At 51.6% G+C, this 23,324-nt stretch overlaps 1 protein-coding gene across 1 annotated transcript; it reads right to left on the bottom strand.

The window, feature by feature from the left end:
* Positions 1–339: 339 nt before the first annotated feature.
* Positions 340–18,266, bottom strand: ISX (intestine specific homeobox; the record flags this gene model as incomplete). Its single annotated transcript, XM_082740530.1, has 4 exons — positions 18,063–18,266; positions 3,209–3,360; positions 1,465–1,578; positions 340–579 (listed from the first exon to the last, which is right to left on the bottom strand). Exons 1-4 carry the CDS (start codon positions 18,253–18,255, stop codon positions 340–342), a joined length of 699 nt encoding a protein of 232 aa, XP_082596656.1. The 5' UTR covers positions 18,256–18,266.
* Positions 18,267–23,324: the final 5,058 nt, after the last annotated feature.

A 23,324-nucleotide genomic window follows, 5' to 3' on the forward strand; every position in this document is an offset into this window, starting at 1 on the left:
GGTGGTAAGTAACCAGCTGGAGGTCACACAGCGGGTTAGAGGAGAAAGGAATGCAAGATAATGCCCTCCTTGGTCCAGAACTCATCTGGGGTTCTCACCCAGCCTCTGTCTCCTGAGCCAAGAGGGCAACCTTGGGAGGAGCCACAAGAGTTCCTGTATTGCTCGTTTTACTACTGAGTCCGAAGCAACCTTCCTCCGGATGTGCTCAGAGAGGCTTTCTGGGCCATGGGCCTTCTTTGGATGGTGAGGTGGATTCCTCCAGAGGCCTGGGCACCCTCCTGCCTCCTGTCTTGACCTGGAGAGGGAGAGTGGCTCCATTGGCGAGATGGGATTCAATCTCTATGTGGAGGTGGCACAGAGGCTGTTCCATTTGGGGTTCGCAGGTGGAAGGCAGCACGGAGCAGGGACGCAGGTCTGCTGGATGAGAGGGCCTAGGAGAGGCTGCATCTCCCACAGGTGGCATGGCAGGAGGGTGATCTGGCCGGGGCACCAGGCAGAGACCCGCTGACCGGGAGCTGGTGGATAGCACCCGGTGGGGAGGGCCAGCAGGGGCTGAGTGGAGGGCGGCAGCCTGGGACCCTGTCACAAGGGGAAGGTAAGGTGAGAAGTGAGTCCTAGGCTTCACCTGGAGCTGTCCCGCGGCTTCGCAAACTTTCCCTCAGGACTTGGGTAACTCAGGGTGGGTAGGGGACAATGTCGGGGACAAATGTGTGCCCCGGGGGCCAGGAAACCCAGTCCTAATCCTGGCATTTATAGGACTTGCTTGAGGTGAGAAAGTCACTTTACTTCTCGGTGCCCAGTTTCTGCATTAGCAAAACATGGAGAAGTAAAGACATCCTACCTCATAGCATCACGGAGGGCATACACAAACCTCGGACCACAGGACCGTCTATGTTGTGTACTGCTGGTTGCCCGCCGTTTTGTGTCTGACACACTGTCCCACACGCGTGGACCCCACGGACAGCCCATGCTCAGAGTGCACGTCCTAGGTGCCAAGGCCTTTCATGTCTCAGCAATTTCACCCTCAACGAATAACTACTCTCCTTGGAGGGGCAAAGTGACTCTTCTGGGCCACACTGCTGGTAAGTGCAGAGCTGAGATTTGAACCTGGGCATTCTGACTCCAGAGCCTACTTGCTCAACCTCTGGGCACTGCCCCTTACTCCCTGCCTGCTTGGTTCTGAAACTCTGAAGTTCTGCCCAGTAATACAAGCCTGTCCACGCTGGAAGGAGAGGTGCAGTGATTGTCACCCAAGAGATGAGGACGTGGGGACTGAGAGGGGCAGCGGCTTGTCCCATGTCCCACAGACATCCAGAGCAGTCTAGGCTGTGCTCTTTCTGGAAGAGCCTCCCTTGTACCCTCTACTGTACACAGAGCCCCTGGAGTTCCTCGCTTCTGTGTCTGGGTGGGACGTTCCTGCAGACAGGGCCCCCCACCGCCACCCAGGGTGCCTCAGCCACTCACGGCCTTGTCCGGGTTCATGGCCGGGGCCAAGCTGGCCTCACTCAGCGTCTGTGGAGCCCCAGGGCTGCCGGTCTTCTGCTTCCGCCACTTGGCACGCTGGTTCTGGAACCAGATCTGGGGTGGGCGAAAACCAGGTTGGAGATCAGCCGCAGGGTTTTTCTCCACCCAGTTACCTTCCCCACAAAAGCATGATCCTGATGCTTTCCCAGGGACTGGCTCTTTACAGTTTAGAAAGCTCCACAGCATCAGGATTTCCTTGGCTCAGGAGGTTTGCCCTCTGAGAGGGGACCAGAGATCAGAACCTTCAGTGCCTGCGGGGCTGGGGACTCCAGCCCGAGTGGAGCAGCTGGATGCCATATAAAGAGGGGCGGTGGGGTCTGTGGGGGAACAGAGCCTGGAGGGCGCAGTGTCTCAGCTTCAGCCAGCAGGGATCCTGTAGAAATGCAAGCCTGGCCTTGCAGGCTCTCCCAGTATCTAAGGCGGAAATCTCAATTTTTAGAGATTGAAAATGCTGTGCAGATCAAATAAAACTCCTCCATGGGCTGCTTCCTGCTGGTAGGTCATGGGCTCGCAACCCCGGTGGGCCCCTTGGCGTCTATAGGTTGAATATTGGCAGCTCCCTGTCTTCACGGGTGCCCTGGCTGTCCCTGACATGTGGGCATTTGTCCTTGGCCCTTCTGCTGAGGGAGCTTCACAGCGCCTGCAGGCGCTGTCCATGCAGCTCCTGACTGATTCTAAGTGGGAAGGGAAAGGGAGAAGTCTGAAGCGGCCGTGGTCCGTAGCCAGAAGCAAAGTGGGATGAGATAAAATCAAGAGTAAAATGTTGACCTGGGCCCTAGCTCAGATTTTTGAATTTGGAATGAGTCCATCATATTTGATTGAAAAAGGAAAAAAAGTGATGTAGAGAAGTGTTTTAGAGCCAGCCAGCAGTGTCACAATTGGCTTTGGATTTGCTAGGGGGGTACTTGCAAAATTGGGAGTGTGCAAAGAGGCAGGACATGCCCCTGGTAAATGACAAGGGGCAACTATATCTCTAACCACAGACACTCCAAGGGGAACAAATGACAGATTCTCGATTAGGTAGATCTCGGACCATGGATGGCCCTTTCCACTTCTCTACGTTGCCTTCAAAGTGACACCTATGGGGTCTGGATCAGGGGTTGGCAAACTAAGGCCGGCAGGATAAACCTGGCCTTCCTACCAGTTTTTGTATGGCCCGTGAGCTAAGCATGGCTTTCACGTTTTTAAATGGTTGGGAGAAAAGATAGAAAGAAGAATATTTGCGACACGTGCAAATTATACAAAATTCAAATTGTAGAGCTCATCAATAATGTTTTACACAGTGACCGTATGGCTTCACAAAACCCAGCATAATTACCATCTGGCCTTCTACAGAAAAAGGTCACTGGTCTTTGCTGACCACTGGTCTAGATTGTCAAGAACTATTTTGTGAATGGGGCTACACGGTGAACGATGTTCTGGAACTACAGCCAGGGGGAGAGGGAAGGCAGGAAGCAGATACCGATGGCCATCACTGATGTCACCCTGCTCTATTTCCACCTCCCAGAGACAGGCACCACCTTGTAACTACGGTGACCTCATTTCCTGGAAATAATATTTGGCAAATGTGACTGCAGGGAAATTTCAGATGCGGCAGCCCTGGAGGGTTCATGATCCACAGGGTCTCACCCATGGACCCCAAAGCATTGAGGTTGGGGGCTGAGAGTGGGGCTGACAGCTGTACCTGCACCCGAGCTTCTGGGAGGTTGATCCTGGCTGCCAGCTGGTTGCGGATGTGGACGTCCGGGTAGTGGGTGAAGTGGAAGATCTTCTCCAGTTCATGCAGCTGCTCAGAGGTGAAGGTGGTTCGGACCCTTCGCTTGCTCTTTCTTTCCTCTGGATGGAAGAGGGCTCAAGTTGGGTTAGTGATCTTGCTGTTGGCACCCTCATGAGGCTTTTGTGTTACTTGATTTCACTCTTTCAACCCCTGCTGCACTACAGAGTCTTGGGCACTGGCTCCTCTGCTCAGAATTTTGCAATATTTTTCAATAGAAATCCTGTCCCTAGGTCCAGCTCTCTGATCTATCTTAAACAGTGGGGTCAAGATAACTTTCTAGAAACTCCCATGATTGTCCTTTTTGGTGTCCGGATGCCTTCAATGACTTGCCTTTGTCTACAACAGGGCATGGCAAACTGTAGCCTGAGGGTCAAATATGGCCCGCTGTTTGTTTTTGTAAATAAAGTTTTATTGGAACACAGCCCTCCCATTGGTTTATGTATTGTCTATGGCTGCTTTCGCAAGCAGCTCTGAGTAGTTGCAACAGTACCCATATGGCCTGCAAAGCCTAAAATAATTACCATCTGGTCCTTCACAGGAAAAACTTGCCAGCCTTGGTCTACAAAGTAAAAACTGAACTCCACAGCAGTCAGTCCCTTACAACCTGTTTCCAATCTAACTGTCCAGCCTTGTGTCCATGTGGAGTTGACTACGTAATCTCTGGGGCCTAATGTAAAGGAAAACGTGGTGCTCTTGTTCAAAAAGCAGGAAAAAAAAGCTTTTCATTTTCTTCTGCAGTCTCTCTTGACCTGTCAGTGTGGTTTTTTGTTGTTGTTGTTTGCTTAGGTTTTTAAATTTGCCATGTAAGGTCATGCTCCCTTGGGCACAGGGTTACTAATAGGGTGAAACCTTACAGGGACCAGAACCCACCCATTGACTTGGCACCAGGGTACATGTACTTGAACTTGAGCCTCCTCCCATCCATACCCTGAAATCCCTCCCATCACTGGAATCACACAGGATGGAGGAAGTATCCGTCACTGGGTAGGGATGGGGAAACAAGTGGCCTAGATAGAGCCCATGCTGGGAAGGAAGGGTGGTGGGAGGAGGGGCACTGAGCATTGAGTCAAGGCTTCAGGGCCCTAGTGCTTGCTTTCTGGTCCCACTGAACTTCACTTACAAAGCACTGTTTCACACGTAAAATTATTAAGAGTTTCAAGATGACCATGAGCATTAAATCCCCAAGTGTTAGGCCTCTGTGCAGTACTGTAGGCAGCTACACTGGTCCTAACACAGGCCCGGGAAGCCAGGTCTGTGCATGTGTGTGTGTGTGATGGGGAATCAGCTATTCTGCTGGGACACGATAAATTTTGAAATGCCTATTGGGTATTCAAAACAACTCCCGAGTAGGCAGATGAATATATGTTTGGAGCTCAAAGTGGGTCTCAGGACTGTGGTTCAAATCTGGGAAGGGTCAGTGTATATTTGGCTGAGGTTACTCAGGCAGGAAGGGATGTAGAGAAAAGTGGAGGGTAAGCCTGGACCATCCACTAAGCAGAGGCTCAGCAGCCCGTAAGGGAGCCGAGAGAAATCAGTGAAGGACACCACAATGGGCAGGTCCCAGAGACAGGAGGAAAAGGAGGACATCCAGTGATGAAGCTCAAGTAAGAGGCTCAGCTGTGCCAATGCTGGGGATAGATTAGTTATAACAGAGACAGAGAAGGGTCATAGCAGTCCCGTGGAACAGGCTGTGAGGGCTCAGTGGGCAGTGAAAGGGGGCGGAGGGGAGGCAGCCACTGCAGACAAGTCCACAAAGGTGTGCTGGGCACGTGGAGGAAGAATGGCAGTTGCTAACTGGAGAGAGAGTGTATGTTCCCAGGATTAAAACAGAAAGGACAGGATAGCATCATGAAAAGCCCCCAGTAAATGTTCTCCAGCAAATCTCTATATCAGTCTGTTTTCTGGGGAAGCTGATCTGAGCCAGAGGAAGCTCAGACCCAAACAGTGCCCAAGGAAACAGGGGGAAAGAGAGCTTTGGAAAGAAAGGAGTGTCCGTAGAATTAAAAACAAGTGAGGGAGAAGAGGAAGAAAAGTCAGAAAATATCAGTGTGTTCATCAAACACCTATTACGTGCCTGGTGTGATGTTGGACCTTGACCTTGACCTTGGCCTGCATTCATGCGTGCATGTTTATTTAGCTTGTTTTGTTCTAAGATGGATGTGAGGCATGTGGTCCTGAATTTGGCATTTAGGAGGACACTGAAGGTCAGAGCAAAACTACTTGGGTAGAAATATGATGGCAGAAGCCAAGGAATGAGGACCTATGTTTGCAGTAGCCCAAACATACCCAGTGTGGCGTCTGACACTTCCTAGAGACTTTGACAAATATAGGTTGAATGAAAGTGGATTAAGGCGTGAGTGGTTGGGGAGAAGTGACAGCAGTAAGTAGGAGAAGAATTCATATATTGAGAAGGTGTTAGAAGGTGGCGGGGGAGGCTGGGGAGAAGTTTCAGACAGTAGCGTGGAGCATGTCAGGAGACTGAGGGGAGAGAGACGGCTCTGGAGGGGCGCTGGAAGGGACAGCTGTGGGAGAGACTTGGCAGAGACACTCGCTATACAGGTGAGGGTACCAGGTGAGTTTCGGGGCAGGTGAACCAGAAGTCGGGTCTCCACCAGAGAGTGAGTGAGGTGAAGGGGTCAGGGCAGGAGGGATGAAGAAGGGCTTTGGGACAGCTGCTCTGGAGAAGGACCAGGGAAGCATGAAGCCTAAGGAAGATCTCCCATGTGCAGCCTTCCCTGTACGTCGTGAAGGGGACAAGGGTCACAGATGGTGGAGGAAGGATGGAATCAGGTGGTAGTGGGTTTGTTTTCCTGACCATGCACTTCCGAGGACAGGGCTACAACTTAGTTTTACTTCAAACAAAGTCTACATGATGTAATTCTAGGAACTGTGGGAAAGGTAGAACCACCCCTCCCCAAACCCCCTTCACTTTTGGGGATCAATGTCAGATGTCACAGGCCAGATGGGATGACTAAAAAGGAGGGTGGGGATCTGAAATCTTCCTGAGGTCTCCTTTCTCGCACGCAGCTCACCTTCCTCCTCACCCCCTCAAAAGACGATGTAAAAGCACTACAGGCTATGAATTGGAGTAGACATTGGGTGAAGAGTGGATCTTAGTTGTGATTGTTTAACAACCGAAGAGTGTGTGTGTGTGTGCATGCATGTGTGGTGTGTGTATATGTGTATGTGTATGTGTGGTATGTGTGCATGTGTGCTTTGTGTGTGTGTGTGGTGTGTGTGCACACTTGTTATTTATCCTAATATTTGTTAGAAGGAAACCCACTGAACTGTACATCAGGAGACCTGAGCTCTATTCCTGAATTCTACAACTTGGGCCACATTTCATTTACATTCTGGGCCTCAGTCTCCCCATCTGTGCAATGGGTGAAGAGAGCAGGCCAAATACATCCTGACATCCTATAATTCTCTTTCTCTTCAGGTGGAGGTTGGATGACTTAAAACACCTTGCCTTGGGCCTGCCCAGGGAACCATTTGGTGGAAGGCGAGGGCCAGAGAGGAGAAGCTACTCCTACAGCTGAAGCTACTCCTCAATCTCTGGGATTAACCAGGCCCATTGACCTCTGTGGTAGAAATGGCATCTCATAGTCTGCCTTTGGTCTCATCCCTCTCTGTTACCCCTCAAGCTTGTTGTTAATTATTTTCTCTTCCCTCAGAGGACTTTGACTCATTTCGATAACTCTTGGGAGCTTCTTGGAAGTCACAGACAGTGAGGTTTCAAACATTATCATTTGCTAGAATAAGCTCTTGGACTGTGAACCACCTGATTGGACTTGAGAGAGCTCCTTCCCTATCTCTTTTGCCCTCCCAGGTCTATCTTCTTTTTAAAAATTTTTAAGAAGAGATATTTATTCTATGTTTAGAGCTAGCAGTGTGTTTAAGGGTAGAACTGAAGCCAGTAACAATTGATACAGAGAGAGATGGCAATGTTAACCCGTTGCTGAGTCTTAAGGAACATGTCCTTTGTGCCCAGCATCTTGTAGGCACTGGGGGCCTATCTGCAGGAGTACAAAAACGAACACGCCATGTCGACAATATCACGCTCATTCAATCACAAGGCCAGCATTTTAGGTGATAGTAATACTGTGCAGTTCTATAGGACATTGCAAAAAAAAAAAAAATTTCACAGGATGGAAGATTCCAGGTCTCCTGGGTAAACTGTCTGGGACAGTTTGGAGTTAGGATTCTTCTGGGAGTACAGAGCTATGGAATGGGGGATCCTGGACAGAGAATGTAGGGTGCAGAACCAGAACATGGGAAAGCAAGCATCATGGAGAAGAGAGGATTAGAAACAATGTAGATGATGAGAAAAAGAAGCCACCTTCTCCATTCTCTCCAGAAGGAAATTTAGGCAAACAGGGTTTATGACTAAAAATAGACTCCTTAATAGAATAATTTTTTCAATGCTTCCATTTGTGTAACTAAAGGAGAAACTTTTAAGATACATGTGGCTTTTCCCTATTTCTGGCAGGACTGGAGGGCATAATTTGGAGAAAGAAAGGATCTACTTCTTTTCTGCATAATAAGTGACCTCTGACTTTGTGGAGAGTGGGTCGTCTGGCAAATTGCTGGTCAGTTAGAAGAATACATTTTCAGCGGCGCCTGGGTGGCTCAGTGGGTTAAAGGCTCTGCCTTCAGCTCGGGTCATGATCTCGGGGTCCTAGGATTGAGTCCTGCATCGGGCTCTCTGCTCAGCAGGGAGCCTGCTCCCCACCTCCCTGCCCTGTCTGCCTCTCTGCCTACCTGTGATCTCTTTCTGTCAAATAAATAAATAAAATATTAAAAAAAAAGAAAAATATGTTTTCATATTAGTTCTGAGCTACACATTCTCAGATGTTTGTCTTTGAGAAATGATGGTGATGATATGGTGATGATGGTGATGGTGATAATGATGGTGATGATGATGATGGTGGTGATGATGGTAGTGATGGTGATGATGGTGGTGATGATGGTAGTGATGGTGATGATGGTGATGATGGTGATGGTGGTGGTCATGATGGTGTTGATGATGGTGATGATGGTGACAATGAGGATGTTGGTGGTGGTGATGATGATGCTGGTGATGATGGTAATGGTGATAGTGATGATTGTGGTGATGATGGTGATGATGATGATGTTGATGATAGTGATGATGATGGTAATGGATGTGTGTGTGTGTGTGCATGTGTGTGTGTCCAATGGCTCTAGTGACTTCTCCAGGGGATAAACAGACACATCCCAAATCCACACCACTGAAGAGATAGAGGCTGAGCCTCAAACCCACCACCTTGCAGGACTCAGGGTGCCAAAGCTTCTTTCTCAAGTCTGACTGTGGGTTCTTGGAGTGCCCATAGTCAACACTGATTGTCCCCCAGCCCTTTTTGTGATGTTAGTCTAGACTGAATGGCCTCAAATTGGAGGACTATAAAAAGGAGTGGTAGGGATGGAGGGGTCCTGGGGCTGAGATCACTCCCAGTGACTGGGGCCCCCTGAAATTTAATTCATGAGACTGAACCAGAAGAGCAGTATGGGAGAAGTCAGATAGACTTGGACCTGGCTTCAGGAAAACAGGTTTGGACCAGAGGCAAGACTTTGTTAAAAGTTTAGCTCCTTAAAAAATATATTATATGTTTATAAAAAATAAAAAATTAAAAAAAAAAGTTTAGCTCCTTAGGTTTGCCATGTTTAGGATGGTAGCTACCATCTCCATGTGGTTATTTAAATAAAATAAAATAAAATAAAATAAATAAAAATTCAGCTTCTTGGGGCACCAATTCTGATGGCATTGGGGAAATGGGAAGTTTAGGGTAAACAAGAAGAAGGGTGGACTTGCCAGGCCCACATCTCTGAGAAGTATCTGAGAGGCTGACTAAGGAGAGATGAAAGGCCACTCTTTAGTTTTCCCTCCAGATGCTGGTGGAAGCTGCTCCAGGAAAGGGGTGGGAGGCACCAGCGAGGCAGGCATGGGTTACAGACCACAGTGGATGATAAGGGAGAGGCGGCAGGTGAGAAAAGTCAGAACAGCATGGACTGATATGGAGCAGAGAAGAATGTAGAACACAGAACTTGGCCTATGGAATTTTGGAACCAGAAGGAACCTCATTCAATGAGACGCTGGAAATAGGAGCTCACTGTGAGAGTGTCCTAGGCACTGGATGAGGTTCTTGATCATCAGGAAGGACTGGGATGTCCCAAACGCTCCAGAGGGGAGGTTGATGGGGTCACTGGGTCCCCTTTTCCCAGCTCTGGAAGGAGCACTGGATTGGGAGTGATAAAATCTTTAAGCTCCTGTCCAGGCCCAGCATCTCCTGACCATGTTCTTGGCATGGAAGCTGAGGAGCCGGTGGCCACAGTGCAGCCCACCCACTGCGGTGGGCCAAGGGCACCAGGGCAGGGCAGAGGATGGGCGGGGAGAGGGTGGAAGAAGGTGGCAAAAACTGCTGCCCCTTTCAAGTTTCTCCTCTCCCTGTTATTAACTGTGTGAGCTGTGAATCACACTTCAGTGGGTCTTCAAAGAGAACGAGTCAGCAGAACTTAATTAAACCTGAGCCGTTTAGCACATCGATCATAAGAAATACACAATTTACACAGGTGATTAGGCCACCTAATTATAAACCGATGTTTCTCTGCGCTCGGCTCCCTCCCCTGATTGCTCTTTCTCCTCGGTCTGCTAATTGGTCCTGGCTGCTCAGCTAAAGGCCCTGGGGGGCTTTGCCACTGGAGGAAGGTTCTGGAAATGGACTTTGTTCAGTGGATGCAGCATGGAGGGGATCCAGGGCACACTTTGGAGCCTTTCTGCAGGCTGGGGACACTGCCTGGACATGATGGGCAGGGTACAAGGCAGAAGCCTGCCAGGGTAGACCTGGGCTGGGCTTTTCTTGCTAGCCTGGTCATGAACTTCCTACAGTTCCCCTGGTGCTCATAGCATACAAGGAAAACTCCTCGGCATGGCATTCAAGGCTCCTCAAGTCCACCCTTTCCCGAATCATCTTCTTTCCACCTGATCATTTCTAGATTCCACAAATTGGTCATGCCCTTTTATTCTCTAGGTGCCTGGTCTCACAGCTCCCCCTGCCTAGAATACTTGTCTTCTTTCTTTGTCTGGTGAATACTCATCACCAAATGACACATCACCAGATACTCATCTATTCAAGCTCAAATCAATCCAATCCTTCCTTCTCTGCAAGGTCTGTTGTGAATCTCTGTAGAAACAGCCCCCTTTTTTTTTTTTTAAATAAATTTAAGTAAAGAGCACTTTTGGCTTGCACCATCAGCCTCTGCATTTGTAAAAACAAAAATCTCTCTTAGCTTTTCTCTTTGTGCTTACGTATCTTTCTATCCAAATGTTAATGGTGGTTAATGCTAGACCATGAGATGGTAGAGTTACAGCTACATTTTTCACCTTCTTTTTGTCTAACTGTGTTTTCTATTTTTCGATAATATACATGGATTATTTCCATGAATAAAAAACATCAAAGAGAATTCAGCCAGGGAGGGAAGACACGAAAATAAAGAAATCACTAAGGGCGACAACTGGCCTGAAGACCACTGGGAAGCCTCTTGGTGGAGATTTGCCGACGGCCAGGGAGGGCCTGCGAGGGCTCTCTCAGCAGAGCAGGGTTGTTAGTTTTCTTGTGCACAGACTTACTCTCATGCTTTTTGTGTATAGATCTCAGCCAATGTGCACACACACACACACCCACACCCCTGCACTTTCCATTTGTATATCTTTTTTTTTTTTTTTTTTTAAAGCAGGTGTGCCCTTTGTTTAAAGGGAATTGTGTGGGGAGCCCCACACAACAGATAGCGGCAGAGCTCCTTTGTTGATGCATGTGGGAGCCCCTGGAGTGCAGGCAGCTTGCTTGGCTCCCCTTTGTCCGAGGCAGCTGTGGCCCTGCATCTCTGGAAGCCCGCCACTCCTCCAAACACAGGTTTTAAAGATGCTGATGTACGTAAATAAGGGTCAAAGTTCCCGGCTTGGCGCACTTGACCTTCAGTCTCCTGATCTCCCATCCCCTCTCTGCCATTGCTCCAGGATTTTTCGACGCCAGCCACGCTGGATTTCCCTGTTTCTCAACTCCTTTTTCTCCCTCGGGTTTGCCGCACGTGCTTCCCTCTGCCTGCCATGTCCTCTCCCCTTCTCTGCCTGACTCCATCTCAGAGGTCACCTCCTCTCTGAAGCCCTCCTGGAAGGCCTCAGACGGTTCATTATTCCCTTGTCCTTGTTCTCGGAACACACGGTCAGGTTCACAGGGTCTCTCTGTGTCATGGTGTGACTCTCGTGACAGCGTGTGTAGGTCTGGTGAGACTCACACATGGAGGGGGATGGTGCGAGTACTGAGATCTGGGGCGGCAAGGGGCTATTTTCACGGGCTTTCAGAGCGTGCATATGCGTCCTCCCCTCCTGTGGCCATTTCTTTCCGATCTGTACTAGTGGCAATGCCGGGGCGTAGTTGGACCTCACAGGCTGTGCAGCCGGGGCGTGTTTCATGCTGGGACACAGGAAGTGTCACAGAACTAGCTCCTAGGCTAGGGAGACCATATTTAGTTACCCTTCCCGCCAAGCATGGGTGAGGAAGTTCACTGTTCTCTTCATGGCCAACCCAAGTGCAGGGCTGCAGGGTGCTCAGATGAGAGGTGTGCAAAGCCATGGGCCCTGTAAATGGCAGGGAAAGCGGTTTCTAGCCGAAAATGGGTTAACAACTGCTACCTTCTGAGGGGCATCTGGGGAGGCAAAGCTCTTTGGGAACACCCCATTGATTAAAGAGCAGAGACAAACAGAAACACTTAAGAGAGTTCTAGGTCTGGAGACTGAAGATGACCTATGAAGGCTTATAAGGGCCCTGAAGTGAGAAACCATCATCCCAGCATAGAACAGTGTGAGGGAAGATGAGGATCAGCAAGAAGAAGCCTCCAGACATGGCCCAAACACACCCCCTTCTCTCGGCTCCCCACTCCGGCCTCGGCTGACTGGTCTGGAGGTGAGTTTCTCACTCAGGCCCGGCCAATGGGTCCTTCCTCTGGGACTCCTGGACGTGGGACTTTAGAGAACTTGTGGGAAGTCGCTGGAGGCTGATAAAACTCTCAGAGTGATTGGGTGTCACTGGGAAGGAGAAAAGTTGAGCAGGTGCAGAGAAGCCGTTGGATGGATATGGTGGTGTTGATCCTGGCTCTCATCATGGCTGAAGCCCGCTTATGATCCTGCCCGTCCCTTGGCTCAGTATGAAGAACTACTTCTTAATGTTCCTCAAAGCAACACATTTCCTTCTCTATTTCAGCGAACCCGATGGTTTTTGTCATTTGGAACGGAGAGTTCTCATTCATATAATCATTGCACCTTTTGCTCATAAAAATCTATGGTGGCTCTTCATTCCTTTTGGGATACAAAGCAGAAATGTCCTTGATGGTCCAGCGTGGCTGGGCTCCTTTCCAGCTCTCAGCCCTCACCTTGCTCCCTTGAACATCTTGTTTAACACCAAGTCCTTGCCTTGGGGACTCCCTCTGCATGGAATGGGGGGATCCACCTTCCCCCCACTCAGTGTTCAGACTGCACTCAACCATGGGCTTGTCTGGAAGCCTTTGCTGGCAGACTAAATGTCTCGAGGCATAGGCCCTCAGAACCATGTCACCTTCTCCCTGGCACTTAGCACAGCTGTCATTCTGCTTTCACTTACGATAATCAGATGGCTCTTTGTCGTCCCTACTAGACTAGAAGCTTTGTGCGGGCAGAGGCTGGGCTTGTGTTTTGTTCTCTACATGGTCCCATTCCCAACTAAGCACCTCTGGTGGCTTTAAGATATGTTTGCAAATTCTTGGATGGCTCTCAACCCAGGAATTTTTTTCATCTTTAACATGGCCCTACTCAGTTGCTCACAGAGCAAAGGGAATGCAACGGGACCGCTGCTTGCAAGTTTCTCAGGCTGGGTCGTAAAAGAACACAAAAGGACGTAAAAAGGACGTAAAGACACCCTTTTGCGACCCCTCCAGTTGGAAGGACACGGTAGTGGGAGGGGGAGAGCCCTGCATAGGAAGAAACTGAGGTCTCCTGGTCAGCCGACTGAGCTGCCACCAACTCACCAGCCGTGGAGTGCCTACCTTGGAAGCCGATCCTTTATTCTGGCTCAGCCTTCAGGAGGCTGCAGGCCCATACGACATCTTTCCTGCAATCCCATGAGGGACCCTGAGCCAGAGCTCCTCAGTGGAGTCACTCCCAAATTCCTGGTCCACAGACTCTGAGTGAGACAATTAATGTGTATTGTTATTTTAAGCTACTGAGTGAGGGGATAATTCCTTGTGCAGCAGTAGATATGCCAGCCACTCGGTGGATTTTAGTCACTCTTTGAGGCTTGCCTGGATGAGGACTACAATGGATAAATCAAATTTAAATGACAGCCAGGGCTTTGTGTGTCCTCTGTCTGCTCTGATTTCTCCTGGTTCTGATGTTCTGTGTCCTATCATTAGAGTAGTGTTGTCAGTGCCCTGCTTGTAACCCTCAGAGCTTTCTGTGCTCTAGATCAACTTCCGACTGCCAGGATGTGTATTTCTGCACTCAAAAGCTCAGATAATTCTGAGGAGTATGGTTGCTCCATTTCCCAAAGGATTTAAGCTTCAGTTTCCCACCGTGGTCACTGGCTTAATCACACATGCCTTCTTTGTGTGATTTCACTACCTCTGTGCTGTGTCCTTACATGTCCCACATAAATCCCTTGTGCTCCAATTTTTCCTTCTGGTCTGTTTTTTTTGCGGGAGCTCCCAGGAAGACAATGCTTTTTTGCAAGCTGGGACCAAGCCTTGTTCTTCCCTATACTGCTACAGGGCTTAACATTCAGCCAGGTTCTCGATTCTAGAATCAGCCTCCCGATGCCCTAGAGGAGTGTCTCCATGGTCTCCTTAGGGTGAGGCTCTGGTGGCAGGGACTGAGAGAGGCTGAGGGGTGATCAAAACCATACTTCTTCTGGGGCACTCCAGGCTTTAGCTTTCCTCCTTCTGCACCACTCCTGTCTGCTCTGATGGGAGCCCCTGGGTCTACCTCTCTGAGTATCAGAGCTGTTCATCACAAGGCAATGAGATACCCATGGGTCTGGCCAAAGCCTGAGCCTGGATTCCCAATTCCTGGGACCAGGAGCAGAGCAACGCTGCTTCCTTGGGTTCCAGACTGGGGTGATTGGGGAGGGAGGATGGGAAAGAGAGAAGAAAAAGAGGAAAACCAGGGGCTCATTCAGACTTCTGCCCTCCAGACCGATAAGAGTCAATTTCTGTTGTTTTAAGCCACTCTGTCTATGGTGGTGATTTGCCACAACAGGACCAGGAAAGGAGGGGGTGGGCGTGGGAGAGGAGCAGAAAGAAACGGGAAAAGAGCTAGGAGAAGGGGAGGAGGAGCAGAAGTTTTGAAGGGCAAAGGTGTGGAGGCATTTAAAGGGAGGGAAAAATCAGAAGTCAGGCTGCTCTGTGTACCTGGAGGGTGAGCTCAAGGCAGCAGGACAGGTCTGTGAAGGACTTTGTCACACTAAGGGGTTCAGTGTTGGTCAATTGCACCCTGAGGCCAATTGGCCCTCTCCTGGCTTTATAAATAAAGTTGTACTGGAACACAAACACACCCACTAAGTCACACATTGTTGACTTTTCCCTCGTGAAGGCAGAGTTCAGTGGCCCTTTGCAGAAAAACGTTGCTGACCATGGCAATAGGATTCCCTCAAAACCCAAGGATGCCATCTACCCATGGCCAGCTCTACCACACAAGTACTGCCTGGAGGGGATGTCACCAGGACTCTCAAGCTGCTGACCCCACCCCTGCTCCAGGGCGATGGTCACTGGGTTGGCTTTGTTTATCTCCTCAGTGTCCAGCCCCACTGGCTTAAGTACCCAGCAGTCATCTGGGGAGGGACTGAATGGGTCAAGGATGGATGAGAACAGAGCTGAGCCCCCCACAGCCAGAAGCCCTGTCCTGGTTACCCATTGGAGTGGCTTTTTTCCCTCATCTTTTCCTACCCTTTGCCCCAGGCATCATGATTTCCCTGCAAAGTGTCCTCTGTGGCACAGATGCCCTCTCTTTTCCCCGGGTCTGGCTTCCTTGTGATTGGTCCTCCCATGACTTTGGAGGGTCCTGGGCTTGGACGGTGGAGGGGCGGCCTCTCTCAGGAGTGAGTGGACAGCTGGCCTCAGCATCCTTTCAAGTAGGGAGACCTTCTTGGATTTTTCCATTGGCTTGATATGTGGGAGGGTCCAACCCCTTATGAGGGTCACCTCCATGAGAAGTGAGAGAGGCCTGGTGCTGGTCCTGGCCTGGGTGACCGAGCTGGCCCCACACATGCACATATGTAGCTCAAAACAAGCTATTCGCCTCCCTGGGCCTCAGCTTCCCCCAAGAGTGGTCCTCGGACCACCTATATCAGGGTCATTTGGGAGAGTTTGCCAGAAGGCAGATTCCTGGGAAGGCGGCGGTGGGCTGGGGCGGGGAAGAGGGGACAGATCCTGCGGAGGCCATTTGTCCTCTTGCCCACAGCTCCTGGCTACCCTGCTCCTGCCTGGCACGGACAGCCTCCACCCCTCTCTGCGGGGAGGAAGGCTCTGCCAGAAAAGGACCACGAGTGACACCACCGAGGCTTTTCAGCCACTAGTTTGCCATGGAATCAGTCATGGCATGTTTGAGCTGGGAGGGACCTTAAGAATATTCTGGTCCTGCTCTTTCACGCTCCAGATGGGGAAACAGGGGCCTGGGGGAGGGGAGCAGCTTGCCCGAGGTCCTCCTGTGAATTAGCAGTACCAGACGGGTTCTCAGAGGCCGGATTTCTGGAGTCTGGCTCCCCATCCTCCACGCCCAGCGTCTCAACGTCTCTGGCTCATGGGCAACGTCTGCAAGTTGCTTTTGTGGTTTCTGACACGGTGACCTCCCATCCATATTATCTGCTCAGCGTTTTCCCAAGTAGGCTTTTTGTTTTACCTAAATAAATAAATACATTCTAAAAGAAAACCTCCCATCGTGACCATAAACGGATAACCAGTGTCACATGTCAGAAATGGAAGGTTAGGGTAGGAATCATTGCAGAACTGTTGACATAAATAGTCCTCAAACGCATTTTGGAAACCACCAGCAGGATCTTCACTGGCCTTTTGGAAATGCTCGCGGCAGGAGATGTACAGATTTAAGCCGCATTCAGGAATAGTCTGCGCGGACCGTCGCAGGCCACCGGGGTTCAGTTCCAGCGCTAACACTCACGTGGTTTCTGCGGGTGACTGCTCTTCTTGGGTCCCTCATCTATAAGTTGGGGCTCACAACTGTGGCAGTTCCGTGGGAAACAGCCAGGGGAGTGCCGCGCGAGCCACAAGGCACTACCCATCCTGATGTGTGCTATTTCGACAAACCCTTACAAGAGGGTCTGTTCTTCGTCCAACAGGATAGCGGACGTGGAGAGTGCCAGCATCTTCAGGGGGAGGTTTAGAATGACTGGCTCCCTTTTTGCCATCACCATTTTCAGACTAGAGGAAGGAAAGCTTCCCTGGTGGGGGGATCGGACCTCCCCTCTCCTTTCTTCTCTCTCCCTCTCTGCCTCTTCCCCTGCCCACGTCTCTCTCTCTCTAGGACAGAGAGGGGACTCGCAGACTTCATGTAGCTGCAGCAGGAGAGAGTCAGGTTAGACTCTATTGCTCATTCTTCTCACTGGAAGATATCAGTGAGCTTCCAGAAATGAAGCTGAACCTTTTCCCATGATAGACTCCGCTCCAGGGGACAGGCAGCCCTCCAGGGTTTCCCCCTTGCCTGCACTGAACACAAGCCTGTCTTGGGAGACTGAACTTGGGGGAGGGAGCAGAGCTTGGTGATGGTAGGAGGAGGCATCCTGGGCTCCCTTGAGCTGCCTTTCCAGCCTGTCCTTGGATTCAAGGGGTTGAAAGCAGAGAGAACTGGGGACCCCACGAGTGAGATACTCCAGTCTCACAGACAACCAGGCCCCAGCAGACCCTCGTGACCACCCTAGCTGCCTTCTTCTTCCCTCACTCAACCAATTCCCTAAGGGTGAATCTGAGACCAGAGAGAAAGGGACCTTCCCAAGGGCAGGCCGCAGTCCGGGGCAGGCTGGAGAGTGACACGGAGGAGGATTCCTGCCTCGCAGCACGTGCATGTGTCCACCTTGTTGCCCTTCCTCAAACTGGTTTCAAGGACAGCTGTGAGGTCTGCCTCATCATTGTTGTGTGGGGACAGGCCCCAGGCTGGGCCACTGGCCTGGGAAGGGGATCGGGGTGGGCCGATCCCAAGGCCCAGCTTCAGCTGTGGGAAGACGTATGGGCTGGACTCTGCTTCCGAAGAAGACTGGGTTGGACTGAGCAGGTAGGTGGTTGGGGACAGGCAGAGCCTGGACCTGCTCTCCAGCTGTGTGATGTGGGGACATCCTGCACCTCGTCTCTCTCGCAGCCAAGTCTCCTCGTCTGTCAATTACGATAATCATGCTTCTCTCCGGTCAGGGAAGAGGAGACTCCAGGACAGCCCCTACCGCCACGGGGATGCCATGAGAATAAATGGACGCCAGCCTTCTGAGCTGTGGCCTGCTGATGGGAGCAAGCCCGTGTTCCTGCCTCTGCCGCTGATGGAACCTTGGGGTCTGCCTCTGAAAAACCCAAGCCCTGGCTAGACAGAAAGGGACTGGCCCGGCACCTGACCTCTCTTTGAATTTTGGGGGCTCTTTCTTCTATGGAAATGGAGCACCTTTTCCCTGCCCAGCTGGCTCTTGGGGCCCTGGGAATGGAAAAGAAATGACCAGAAGACACTTACCCTGCGGCTGGGCCTGCGGGGGCCTCTCTGGTCCGGAGCTCACAGCTGCTGCTGGCCCGGTGTCCTGTCCACCTGCCCTTTCCGACCTGACCACATGGCTCCTCTCGGTGGGCCTCTTCAAGATCTCCTCGATGGAGAAGGACAGTCCCAGCTTCCTGGGGGCCTCACAGCACCCCGAGCTTTTGCTCTCCATACCCTGCAGAGGGCAGGGCTTGCCTTGGGGCACTCAGTGGGTGTCTGTGAGGAGGGGCAGAAGGGGACCTTGTGTGCGCCCAGGGCGAAGCTGGTGGAGGGTAGCGTTCTTCCTCCCCTGGAACTTCTGGAATCAAAAGGGCAAGCGGAGGTGGAGCACAGGGAGCCTCATGTCAGATTATCCAAGCACGATTCTGTCTCCGCACAGACTCCCATGGGCTATTCTAACTGCCCCCCCCCAGGAGGCAGGTCACATTGGGAGAGCTGGAGTGGGCTGTATCCCAGGCCCGTGGGCTCAGAGCTCTTGCAGACTTGATGTCACGGGAGCCGCCATGGCCACGCTGGGTTTGGTTGTACTGCCAAAGGTCTTCTCCGGGGTAGTTGCTTTCAAAATCCCTGGGCTAGGTCGGGATCCCTGATGTCACTGCCGTCTAAGCGAAAGAGCTGGAAGGAAGAGGAACGTCCACGTTTGTCTTTTCTCTGGCTTGTGGCCCTGGCCTGGTGGTTCTGGCCAGCTTCTGGAAGGCTGGAGTGCCACCTTTGGGCCTGAGGAGGCCAACTCTGATCCGGGCCACCTGCAGCCTTGAAAGGTGTTTCCAGAAACCCTCTTGGACTTCAATTTCTGCTGCTTCTGGACTCCAAAATAGGCTTTCCAGAGCACCTGGGCTTCTGCCGTCTGGCAGGTGCAGGCTTAGGTAAGGGTCTCCAAGCACTGCAGGCTGGCTGTCCGTGTCAGGGCTGGACCGAGTGCCGGTTTCTCTGGCCTTCCTTCCGGTTTCCCTGGCCTCACTTCACAAGCCTCTCCAGAGCGTCCAGGCCCAGCGTGACTCTCCCTTCTTTTTGGTGTCCTTTTTGGTGTCCTGTTTCTTCCCAGCTGGTAGGCCCCTTACGTGTCCCCCGAGATAGCACCGAGGGAACCCTTTCAGTCTGACCTGTAAACTGTTGGCTGGCTGCTGACAAGGCATCCACCTGTCCTTACGGGGAATTCTGCTCCCAATTACTGTGTAATCAGGGAGGAGGAGCTGATAAGAGAAGAAACTCTCCACCCTCCTTAAGGCCGGGGACGCAGGTGTTGGGGGGAAGGGGCAGGGAGCAGAGCGGAGCTGAAGGGTGGGCGGGGGGGCCTGGGGAGGTGCCACGCTGGGGAACTGGCTAGGTGCGAGCAGGATGAGGGATGGGAACAGGCTGGCCAGGAAGTGTCCCCGGGCCCAATAAAACGTGTTTGCTCAGCTAGGAGAGTTTATGGGTCACGTGGAGGTTGGAGGCTGGGCCAGGGTGCTCTCTGTTGGGTGTCAGCCTGTGGGCGGTCCCTGTCAGACATGCTTCCCTGGGCTTGCAAATATCAGAGCAGGAGACGCTTCTGAGTTCTCACGGTGTATGTGGGGAAACCGAGGCCCAGATCAAGGAGTTGGCGTGGATGTCATGGCAGTCTGATGTGAGTGGTCCACCAGGGAGCTCCAGGATGCCGTGCTGGGCACAAGACGCAGTTGGCATGAGAGTGACAGACGCCCCAGGAGAGACGGTGAACTTGCGTTGGGACACTGGAAGCCAGACCTTCTCATAGAGGGTGAGGGGGTGACGAAGACTGACCCCCACTCCCTGTGGAGGATGAATGCAGAGAGTGAGGGACTCGCCCCGAGATGGGGAGCAAGTAGAGAGCACATGCCCTGCTTTAGAAGTGGTGCCCCTTGGGAGCGTCAGGTTATTCTATGGAGCTCGGAGGCCTGGGCTCCGAGGCAGTAACCAGCCAACTCTACAATCTTCGGAGCGTTCTTGTGCATCCATGCCAAAGCCTGATGTAGTTGGACATCTGGGTCCTTCCGAACGGGGATGCTACCGCCCTCCAAGTTTTCCCCGGAAGAGGAAGGAATTTTAATGAGTCAGAAGTGGGAAGTGTGACTTAATGTAACTTCTGCTCATATACTGTGGCCAGAATGAGTCACATGACCCTGCCTCCAGGCAAGGGGGCTGGGAAATGGAGTTCTTCCTGCGCCCGGAGGAAAATGAACCAGTTTGGTGAAAGCACAGTGAAATGCCTGCTGTATACCATGCTGATCAGGAGGCTAGAGTCCCACCGTGGTCAGGCCACTGTTGGTTGACTAAAGGAGTCGTTGATTGTGAGGACCTGTTTCCCACCCCTGGGGGTAGAGAAAGGTGTGAGGGTGCTTGAGGAGGCGAGTCAAGAGTGAGGACAGGGACCTTAGGGGCTGAAGCAGCAGAGGCAGTAAGGACAGGAGGAAAGGCTGTGGAGGCGGGGCTGTGCACCCACTGCTGCATCTAATCCGCCCGACAGCCCTATTAAGCGGCTGTCATCCACGCCGGTTTATCACTGAGATGTGCCCGGAGACATGGAGTGGTGGGGATAGGGCTACACAGCTAACCAGCAAAGAAGCACTGTTGAGACCCAGTTGGTCCTGCTCTCAAACCCTGCTCCCTTTGCCATAATCTCCAGAAACCATCTGGTCCAGCCCTGTCATTGTACAGATGGCCAGAGTCCCAGAGAGAGAAGTTGCCGGAGACACTACACCTGTCATTTTCAGCACATCCTTTGATTTCCTTATATTTTGCCTCTCTTGGGGTGAGCCTCCAGGCAGATTAAGGAAACACCCCTTGTCACGTGGACCCGGACACTTGCCCTCCTTTTAGTCCGTCGCCCGCAGCTGGCCACAGCCCTGGCATTCACGCTGTGTTCCTTCCACACATGTGCCTCGAGCAGCCACTGTGTGCCAACCACTAGGTACGGGTGCATGAACGAGACACAGCACCTGCCCTGGGGGAACTCACTATCTGGGGTGGGGGATGGGAGATGGGCTGCGGGCAGGCAGGCCAATGAGACAAAGTGGAAAGTGCTTAGGAGTCGGGAGGGGCTCTGGTGGGACTGCAGAGGAGACAACTTAGGTGGCCGCCTGGGTCCAAGGCAGCTATGACGTGGAAGAAGGAGAGAGACAGGCGAGTCATGGCACGGGAGCTCTGTCATTTATTCTACTGAAAACACACAAGCAATAAAGGCACCTGCATAGTGCACTCTTCCTACTTTCATTGATGGGAGCGGGATCTCACTTTCTGGAGAGGCGTTTAGGAAGAACATGCTGGAAAAGCACGTTCTCTTATGCACCCATCAGATATTTTTGAAGCCCATGCTCCGAGGGGTCTGGCGGTGACTACAGTGGCTGGAACAGCAGTCGTGATCCAAATAGACATGCTCCCTCTTCTCCTGGAGCTCACCTTGAGACTAGAGAGGACGAATAAATGCCCAATCTAATTTCCATGCGTGGTGATGCTATAAATAAAACAGGATGATGAGCCAGGGAGAGCGGCCAGGAGGAGGAGGGTGCTTTAGTTCCTTCAGATGTGAACCGCATCCCCCTGGGCCAATACAGAACCAGGGGTGTTTCTCTGAGCCGTGGTTCATGAACCGAGCTAGAGAGTGAAGGCAAACCTCAGGGACAAAGGGGAGAGAAGTTACAGGCTGCGTGTGTTGATGTCTGGGAGGGAGCGTGTATCAGGATGTGTTCAGCTGCAAGTGACCAAAACCTAACATGAGCGGCGTAAACACTAGGCATTTGTTTGTTGGCTTGGTGATGTGTGCAGTGGGAGGACCCAGGGCTGGTTAATTCAGGTGTAGTAACAATGTCAAGGGCCAGGCGCTTGCCTGCTTTCTCTTCTGCCGTCCCCAGTGCATTGGTTTTGTCTCTACCTGTCCCCCGTGGCTGGTAGATGGTTCCAGCAGCTCCAGGCTTCTGGCCTCAGACACACACAAATGGGCTTGCCATCCCCCACTCTTCTTCTCATGGAGAAAAGCCTTTCCCAGAAGTCCCCAAGCAGATTCCTTTTTATTTCCCCTTGGCCAGGTCTGAGTCCCCAACTTTAAACCACTCCCTTCCAGAAAGAAGGAAGTGGCCATGACAGATAAATTATTCAGGGTTCACTCCTTGCGATGGTGCTGGAGCTGCCTTTCCTGGTCATTCTACTGCTCAATTCCTGGACAAAACTGGGGTCTGTGAACCGAATGCTCGCAGGACGAATGACTGCTGTCACAGAGAGGCCAGCCGTGTCTGCTTTGGGGAGTGGGTGGCCAGTCAAGTTTTACTTTGGGAGGTTGTGCAAGAGGGGGCGTGCACCCAGGTGTGCAAGCACAGCATTTCCTGAGCAGCTGGCACATTGGCTAGGCCCCTCCTGAGGTGCAGGGAGAAAAGGAAGAGAGGAAGCTAGGAAGGAAGGACCGCCCCCTCCCTCCCTTTGAGCAGCTTGGACATTTTCACAGTGAGACCCTTCCCAAAGCCATTACCACTTTCTGCCATCTGCCGCTTCCAGCCTCCATGGACCAGGGGGTCATTTCTGTTGTGCAGTTGAAGGGATTAAAGCACGATGAGGGAGGTGACTCATGTAAATTCTCTCTGTTAGTTGCTAGCAAGTGGCAGAGTCATGGTGTGGGGGTAAACTTGCTGTCACCCGAATGCAATCTCTTCCTAGCACTCCACACAGCTTGCTAGAGTTATTGAAACAGTCTGAGTTTTTAGAAGGAATTCCCAAAGAAGCACCTCTACAGACACCTCAATGGGTTGGCAGTTGAGAGATTTGAGGTCTGAGGGACTCCCTACTCTATTACTTCCTTCCAGAGCAATTTTTCTGGGTCTTTCCCTCTGTGGTGCTGGCTTCCTGAGCTGAAGAGGGCCTGTTCAGGGACAATAACATGGTGGTCTGCCACGGGGAAGGTCTGGTGGTGAGAAGATCAGGGGTTCTTAGTGGACCCCTCCCACCTTCATCCTTGCACTGTTTGCTCTTGAGACTTGCTTCTGCCATGACTTCCTGTGGGGGATGGAGATGCCTAGATCTGCCATTCTGAGCTCACATTTGATTTCTTTTCATTCTGGATTCTGGCAAGGGCACTCAAAGCCCTTTCATAGTCCATCAGGTTCTTAGGCCTCCTTACTTGGGGATGAGAACTTGTCTTTCTGAGCAGGCTGGCAGATCCTAGAGGCACCCTGCATTGGGAAGGCAACACTTAGAACGCAGGACAAACCACAGAGCCCTTTCCTTTGAGGATTTGGTAACCAGTGAGGTTAGACC

Source organism: Mustela nivalis (assembly GCF_964662115.1).
Source record: "Mustela nivalis genome assembly, chromosome: 7".
In the NCBI taxonomy this organism is placed as follows: domain Eukaryota; kingdom Metazoa; phylum Chordata; class Mammalia; order Carnivora; family Mustelidae; genus Mustela; species Mustela nivalis.